The 9015-nt window shown below is 45.4% G+C and overlaps 1 protein-coding gene across 1 annotated transcript; it reads left to right on the forward strand.

Moving 5' to 3' along the window:
- Nucleotides 1-6615: 6615 nt before the first annotated feature.
- On the forward strand, nucleotides 6616-8425 carry LOC101852199 (the record flags this gene model as incomplete). Its single annotated transcript, XM_013085814.1, is given in 2 exon segments — nucleotides 6616-7049; nucleotides 8311-8425. Coding segments are annotated over 2 exon segments (463 nt in total), but the record flags the coding sequence as incomplete, so codon positions are not given.
- Between the last annotated feature and the right edge of the window lie 590 nt (nucleotides 8426-9015).

Below are 9015 nucleotides of genomic sequence, written 5' to 3' on the forward strand. Positions count from 1 at the left end.
AGACTTTGTGCTGTTGAAGCAAGAGAGGTGAGCAGAGTAAGCCTAAGGGGGGAGATGGGGGTGGGGGTGAAGGTAGTGCTGAGGGCAATTCAAGGCGGTTTCGAGTTTTGAAAGGGGCGTTAAACCCCTCCCATTCACGCATGATTCCTAGTGTCAACAGAGCGCCGCCAAGTGAGGGTTAATAGAGCGGGGGTCGCGGATTATCCCTTGATGAGCTCGTTTGTGGGTTTGTGTCGACCATCGCGGGGTTCAAGATGGGATCTGCTGATATATGGCTGGTCTAGAAGGGCGGGATGCGGGCCAGTTTTCTTTTCTTTTTTTTTTTCTTTTTTTTTTGGGGGGGGGGGGGATAAAATGTCGGTGTCCATCCATACAAATTACATATTCTAGGAGTCGGGTTGACTTTCAAAAGTAGGCATTTTCTCCCTTCAGACCCAAAGTGACCTGGAGACGCACAGTAGAGTCTGAAATGAAGTCCCTGAACCATTCATGAGGGACGTTTGCCAAGATGGCCCAAAACAGACAGAGCTGGAGATCCTTTGTTGCTGCCCTAAACGCCAGATGGCGTAATGGGTAGTAAGTAAGTAAGTGTCGTCACAATTTACATCATTTAGGAGGTGGGCTTCCGACTCTGCCTGGTAAAGCCAATGAAAACCGGGACTGAGAGGGATATAATATTATCCTGGCAGAAAGACCCACAATACGGCCGAAAGTGTTCTTATGACCACTTATTGTATAAGACAATCAGCTGTACATATTATGATCACTTCCCATTTCCCCCTTTTCAGTTTCTCTCTCTTGTTGTTGTTGTTGTTGTTGATGATGATGATGATGTTGTTGATGTTGTTGTTGTTGTTGTTGTTGTTGATGATGATGATGTTGTTGTTGTTGTTTGTTTGTGGGAGGTTTTTACATGATAATGACACTATGCAAGACGGCCGCCAGTCAAACACAGTCACTTTTCACTTTGATGATGGGTGGCCATGTTAGACAATTTCCACTGACCTATGACCTGTTTAGTAAGACAGGGTGGCGGTCATTGTGTGCTGGGCACACGGGTGGAGGCATAATAATAATAATAATAATAATAATAATAATAATAATAATAATAATAATAATAATAATAATAATAATAATAATAATAATAGATAGCATTTGTATAGCGCATATCCCCGCTCAACAGCAGGCTCTATGCGCTTTACACTATATTATTACCCCAGCAGACCATAGAACACTCCGAAACATTCTCAGCTTCCCGGGAAGCATATATACAGTGCAAGCAGCCGATTAAGCGCTCAAACACTAACAAACTGACAAGATCTTTCGCTGTCTATAGCCGGGTACCCATTCTCACCTGGGTGAAGTGAGGAAAATAAGTGTAAAGTGCCTTTCCCAAGGACACAACATTGGGCCCCTGACGGGATTCGAACCTACGACCTTACGGTTGCGAGTCCGAGAGCCTAACCACTAGGCCACCGACGCCATAGGGATAGAGTGGTCAGTCTTACGTTTGGCGGTCACGGGTTTGTCAAAATGACACTATGGAATCCGGCACGTGTCATTTTTTGGGCATGACATGGAGGTTTAAACATTTTAAATGTAACCTTAAATCTGCTTATTTGGTTTGCTTTTGATATACAAATGAGACGCATCTATATTGAGTAGACTAAGTCCAGATCCTTGCGACTGAAGGAGGTAGGGGGTGGGGGTCGACTGGTGGCATAAGTAAAGCTAGTTTAGTTAGGTTTAATGGTGCTCGCAACTGCACAAGGTCATATGAACGCCAAGGGTGGATGTCAATAGAAAAGACCAAACGGAGAATCAGGCTTGCTCTCTTCACCCCTCTTGTCTCAACAGCACAGAATCTGCTTCGACTGTCAAGGCATCCCGGAAATAGCAGTTAACAAAAGAGAGGGACAAACATACAAAAGAAGTAGGGGAAAATGACGTTGGTAAGGATTAGGGAAAAAAACAAACCCAGGGTGGTGCCACTGACTGAAGTGTCTTCAGGTCATTACCAAAGGGGGACATTACCTTGTTCTGTTGCACAGTAGAATTGTAATTGTAAAAGGGCTGATTCATCAATGTTATGTTCATAACTGCCTGAACTGCAACAGGGAACTGCTGCTTTTTCTTTCCTAATCCTCATTATCGTCATTTTTTCTCTACTTCTTTTGTATGTTTGTCATACTCTTGTGACCCCCGAAATCCGGGATGCCTTGACATTCGAAGCAGACTTTGTGCTGTTGAAGCAAGAGAGGTGAGCAGAGTAAGCCTAATTCCCTGTAAGGACTTCTCTGTTGACATCCACCACTTGGCGCTCATATGACCTTATGCAGTTGCGATCGCCGTAAAATCTCTACTAAAACAACGCAACAAACGAGGAAAGAAAAAGCAGCAGTTCCCTCTATGTTGTTCCGGCATAGCATGAGCATGACATTGATAAATCATCACATTTACAATTCTTTACTGTGCATAAGAATATATTAATATACCCCCCCCCCCTCTGGAAATAACCTAAAGACAACTTCAGTCAGTAGCATTTCCCAGGTGGGGGGTAAAGTTAACGAGAAAATGGTTCCTCGATCTAATGCTTGATATATTTTTTATATTTTTTAAATATAATATAGTATAATTGTTTTCAGAACAAAAAAACTGTTGGGGGCTCTCGTGGCCTAGAGGTTAAGGTGTTGGCCTCTCATTCAAAGGTCCCGGGTTGGAATCCGGGTAGCGACCAAAAAATGTTCTCTCTAAAATTGTCTCCTTTCACCTCCTTTCCTGCTCTCTAGCAATGTTCTGTTGTCTACTTTCATTTCCACTTTCTGCCCCCACCCCCTCACCTCCTTTGCCCCCTCCTCTGGGCTCCTGACTCTTTCTGCAGCCTTTCTACAGTTACTCATTGGCTCCTCCTTACTGCTGTCTTTCTGCCACACCCCTTATCTTCTGGTAGGAAAGATCTACACTTAGCCTTCTCGGACAAGGGCGAAAAATCTCGGAGGGCCCGTGTGCAAGTTGCGCACGTTAAAGATCCCTTGGTGGTCTAAAATCGATAAGAGTAAGCTTCGGCCGCCACCCGGGCAAAATTCAAAATTTCCTACCAACTGAAAATATTAGGTGTGTCCCGCGCGCTCATATGACCTTATGCAGTTGCGAGCGCCGTAAAACACTTTACAAAAACAAAAACAAAAACTGTTGTTTTCTTGTGCTCGGCTGTTCTTTCGATCCTGTTTCAATCCTGCAAACCATTATTGTGTCAGTCCTCAATCCTGATAATATATTAAGCCTTATTATTTCTAGATTCTGAAATCATCCACGTAGTTTGAGAAGAAATCTCGTGCGCACTGTTCGTGAACGGAAGGTTCATTCACATATTGCACTCAATGCTCGCAGCAGGAAAATGCCACAGCCACCTTTCATACACATTGTCACGGCCGTACTAAAAATCTAGAGTATCCGAAGTGGTGAGATTGATGTCGACAGTGTAGCTTATGATGGAGCCTCAAATTCCTCCTTTTTTTTGTTGTTGACAATACTTAATTTGGGAAATCAACAGTTACATTTTAAACATTGATAGTGAGAACCGCAAGCGAATAAAAAAAAATTATTTCTTTCTGTCTGTCTTTCTGTCTTTCTTTCTGTCTTCTTTCTGTCTTTCTTTTGTTTCATTTCATTCTATTTGATTTTAGTAATTCTATTCTATTTTATTTTACTTTTTTTATTTACTTTTTTTTGGAGGGGGGGGGGGGGGTCAAAAACCTAATTGTTGCCAACAATTTATATTAAGATCTCTATTTATAAATGTAAAATAAAATAGATAATAGGAGACAACAAAACATTACTAAGGGACATTTTGTGTCTTGATTTCTGCACATACAAAACTGTCTTTTCGAGATAAACCTTTAAAAGAAAACAACAACAACAACAACAACAACAACAAAATAAAGATTTAAAAAACAAAAAACAACAACAACAACAAAACCAACCATCGTACACATACGTGAGACTCTTTTCTCCGCCATTTACAAATGTTTAAAAAGATCAAGATCTAAAGCATTTTAATCTTCATTGTTAAATGTGAGGCATTGTAGTACAATCAGGCGCTCGTCAAAATAATGAAATTACAGTTTTTGTTTTTTGGCTCAACACCTTTTTATATCCATAATTTCCATCTGAATTTTATTGGAAAACATAGATTAAAGGAGCAAAATGTGTAAATGTCCAGTGTTTAAGGACTCTCAAGCTAGATCTAGGGAAATTACCAAACTTTGGCGGCCATTTTCTCGCATATCATACATCTGAAACAAGGCGACCGCACCTCATTCAATTTCAAATATCTCAACTTCTATTCAAGATAGATGGGTACGGGAGCTCTCGTGGCCTAGAGGTTAAGGTGTTGACCTCTCATTCAAAGGTCCCGGGTTCGAATCCGGGTAGCAACCGAAAAATTTTCTTCTCTAAAAGTGTCTCCTTTCACCTCCTTTCCTACTCTCTAGCAATGTTCTGTGGTCTGCTTTCATTTCCACTTTCTGCCCCCACCCCCTCACCTCCTTTGCCCCCTCCTCTGGGCTCCTGACTCTTTCTGCAGCCTTTCTACTGTTACTCATTGGCTCCTCCTTACTGCTGTCTTTCTGCCACACCTCTGATCTTCTGGTTGGAAAGATCTACACCTAGCCTTCTCGGATAAGGACGAAAAATCTCGGAGGGCCCGTGTGCAAGTTGCGCACGTTAAAGATCCCTTGGTGGTCTAAAATCGATAAGAGTAGGCCGCCACCCGGGCAAAATTCAAAATTTCCTACCAACTGAAAATATTAGGAGTGTTCCGCGCGCTCATATGACCTATGCAGTTGCGAGCGCCGTAAAACACTTTACAAAAACCAAAAGAAAACAGATGGGTATTTTTTTCATCCAAAGCAAAGCAAATGAATAAGCGGTCGGATGATACCGATAACTATACAAGCCCAAAATTTGACGAGCGCCTGATTCCACCGCGTCGTGACGCAGGTATCTATTCTAGCTGTGGCAAACCCATGTCTGTTTTGTAGGAAAGGATTGAATTCCAGTTCTTTCACTGAAATGCCAGATCTATATCTGTTTGGAAGTCTTCAAAATTTGAATTGACATAGATAGCGTGTCGAAAGACGTGTCACGTGAGTTCTGCCATGTTCCATGACGTCAGCACCCATGCTGTTCTCGGCCCGCTGCTCTTGCTTCTGCTGGACCCAGAACCGACTCTCTGCGGAGTCACTCTACCAACAGCAGTAGCGACAGGCTGTGGGGGTACTGGTGCTAGTGGGGGAGGCGGCGGAGGCGAGCCTCGCAGATGGGGTCCTGCCTGCCAGTACGAGTGTCATTGTCATGGCAACGACGCGTGTGACGTCAGTGATGGTTTCTGTGTCCGAGGATGTGAAGAGAGTTGGACGATAATCGGTTCCGGGGGTCCTTGTTTTCGTGTTGTGGGGACCACGGAGGTTCGATCCGATTCCGCCGGTTTTACCGGAGAACCGAATTCAACGACAGAGATGACGACAGATGACCATGACAACGTTACCGAAAGGACGTCTGATGTGGACTCAAATATAGAGAGGAGATCGGGACGTGATGACTTCAAACAAATCAGTGCTTTCAAGTCAAAGAAACACGGGAGATCGCCAGTTCATTATGGTGTGAAACTGAAAAGATTAACGCGGCGGGACAATAATAACACACGCGACTTGATGTACACTCCTTACACACTGACGTCACGAGTAACGTGTTTTAGGGCGTCGAATAGGACGGTAGGGACATCAATAGTCATATTTCCAGTATCGATACTAGTCCATTTGGTACTCATACAGTTCAATGTTTCGTTCATTTCTTCTTCTTACTTCCAGCTCTTTGTTTACCACGAAGCATTTCAAGAATATCGAATAAAAGGTGAAATGGACACTTTCAGAACGCCAAAAGGCGCCACTTCGGTTCGATTTTTCTTCAAGAACGGGTCAACTTTCGGGAATTCCGCGAAACTATTTATAGCAACACACGACGCAAGTGCAGCCACTTTGTGCCCTCAGGTAAACGTAACCCAGTTTTTGGTGTACGGCACAGCGATATGTCCTTTGGGAAAGTGGGGTCGTACGTGCGATCGTACTTGTGAGTGCATTTGCGACGGACGCACGTGCCGTATTTCACCACCGGAGTGCGTGCAAAAACCTCCTATCTGCACCTTAGGCATGTACGGCCCTATGTGTTCTCTGCCCTGCCCGCGGAGATGCAGTGAGAAGGGGAAAGAGGAGGAGGAGGAGGAGGAAGGGGAAGAGGAGGAGGAAAAGGACTCCAGCGAAGAGTGCCACATTATTTCAGGCGTCTGCAGACGATGCTCGACGGTCGAGACGCTAAACGGAAGTCACTGCGCGTCGGGGCGAGACCAAGTTTTAAAGTACAACAACAACAGTAACAACAGCAATAACAACAACAACAACAACAACAACAACAACAACAGCAGCAGCAGCAGCAGCAGCAGCAGCAGCAGCAACAACAACGATTCTCGCTCTCCACCACAAAACCAGCTTAGGTGTTGGATAAACGAGAAGAAGGTACCGTCCGCCACCCACGCCCCCACCGTCCCCCTCACCGCCACCGCCCCCCTCACCGCCCCCCTCACCGCCACCGTTACGTACCCACCGTTACGTCACTTAACCGCCAACACATTCAACTTTGGTCACATGATCGACTCACCCCTGGCCGATGACGACGCCAATATCTCAGACCCCATCCCCAGGCTGCAGTCATCAAACCACTACAGCCACAACTACAATATTTATAATACTAACGACGACGACGACGAAGACGATGAGCTCTCCAGCACAGCCAAAGCCGCCCTGGTCGGGTGCACGGTGGTGGGGGTTATGCTGGTGGCCATCCTGTGTTCCTGCCTCCGCTCCTGCACCCCGTGCAGCAGCCCGTGCAGTCAGCTGTGGCCGACCCAGACCACGACGGGCACCGACACCACAGTGGTGGACGCCAACTCCAGCTTCATCGTCTCTCTCTCCGAGACTGGCTGCGAGCTCAAGGTCAGGGGTCGTTTATTTGCAGTAACAGTTTTACGGCACTTGCAACGCAAATAGATCGTATTGTTTTATCACACCCCGAGACTGTCTGAGAGCTTAAAGTCTGGGGTCGTTTCGTTTAGTAATATTGGGTGCCCATTAGGGGATCGGATCGGGTCGTGTCGGGTCGTGTCGGGTCGGTTTGCTAGCCAGATGGAGGGTTCAAAGCTGCTATCGTGACACAAGCCGATCGCGCCTGACTCCTCGCCTAAAAGACAAACGCCTTTGTTTTCAGGCGAAGAATCGAGCGATCATCCCAACTCAACTTTACCCGACTCCACGCGACCCGACCCGACCCGACCCGATCCCATTCGCAATGGGCACCCGGTATAACAGTTTTACGGTAATTGCAACGCAAATAAGTCATACTGTTTGATCGTTGTCTCTTTCTCCGAGACGGCTTGCAAGTTCAAGGTCAGGGGTCATTTCGTTTGTTTGTTGGTCTGTATATCTGTTTGTTTGTTTGTTTGAGTAAAGGGAAGCACATCGACACAACAATGATCATTCAGTGCTGGGGAAAGATAAGACAAACCGACAGAAAGAAACAACAGGGGGAAAGGTAAAGAAGTAGGACCTACCAATGGCATCCTTCAACCACCCGCAGGTAGTTTAGTCTTAGGAACAGTTTTAAGGCACTTGCAAAAAAAAAATGGTCGCATAATCATCAACTCAATCTCGGAGACTGCCTTCAAGCTTAAAGTCTGAGATCATTTCGTTTTAGTAAGAGGTTTTAGTTTTAGTGAGAGTTTTTAGTTTTAGTAAGTGTTTTTAGTTTTAGTAAGAGTTTTTAGTTTTAGTAAGATTTTTAGTTTTAGAAAGAGCTTTTAGTTTTAGAACGAGCTTTTAGTCTAAGTAAGAGTTTTTAGTTTAAGTAAAAGTTTTTAGCCTAAGTAAGAGGTTTTTAGTCTTACTTAAAGAGTTTTTGCGACACTTGCAACACAAGAAGGTCTCTTCCTCCCACCTCTAACCCCTCCCCCTCTGTTTCCCATTCCCCTTCCCATCTTCTCTCCATCCCTCCCTCCACTCATCCCTCTCCCTCGCCTTTCCCTCACCTCTCCCTCACCTCTCCCTCCCCTCCTCTTCTGTTTCCCATTCCCACTCCCTTCTTCCATCCATCCCTCCCTCCTCTCACCCCTCCCCTCTCCCCCTCCCTCCCTCCACTCACCCACCCCTCCCTCCCTCTCCTAACCCCTCCCCTCCCCTCTCCCTCACTCCCTCCCTCCAGGAGAGAGATATGAGACCATCGTTCTCAGAGGCCACGAGTGCCTTGGCCAGTGACATCACCAGCTGTGGCGGGAGGAGAAGCGTGGATAAACGGAGGGTGTCTGCTGGGGAAAATGGTCAGTGGGTGGTGTTGTCGTTGTTGTTGGTGTTGTTGTTGTTGTTGTTGTTGTGGTGGTGGCGGTGGTGGTGGGTGTTATTGTTGTTGGTGGTGATGGTGATTGTGGTGTGTGATGTTGTTGTTGAGCTGGTGGTGGTGGTGTGTTGTTGTTGTTGTTGTTGTTGTGGTTGTGGAGGTGGTGGGAGTGGGTGGGGGTGGTGGATGTTGTTGTTGTTCTTGGCGTTGTAGTTGTTGTTGTTGCTGTTGTTGTTGTTTTTGTTGTTGTTGTTGTTGTTGTTGTTGAAGTTGTTGTTGTTGTTATTGTTGTTATTGTTGTTGTTGTTGTTGTTGTTGTTGTTGTGACGTTGTTGTTGTTGTTATTGTTGTTGTTGTTGTTCGTGGTGGCAGTGGTGGTTGTGGTAGTGGTATTATTGTTGTTATGTTACTGTTGCTGTTATTTTTTGTAGTTGCTGTAGTTATATCGGTTTGGTGTTGATGTTGTCGTAATGGTGGTTTTGGTATTGTTGTTGTTGCTGTGGTGGTGGTGGTGGGGGTGGGGGTAGTGGTATTGGTGACAACTATTTTGACTATACATACCAGTAACTAGGT

This window comes from Aplysia californica, unplaced genomic scaffold, assembly GCF_000002075.1.
Source record: "Aplysia californica isolate F4 #8 unplaced genomic scaffold, AplCal3.0 scaffold00409, whole genome shotgun sequence".
Taxonomy (NCBI): Eukaryota; Metazoa; Mollusca; class Gastropoda; order Aplysiida; family Aplysiidae; genus Aplysia; species Aplysia californica.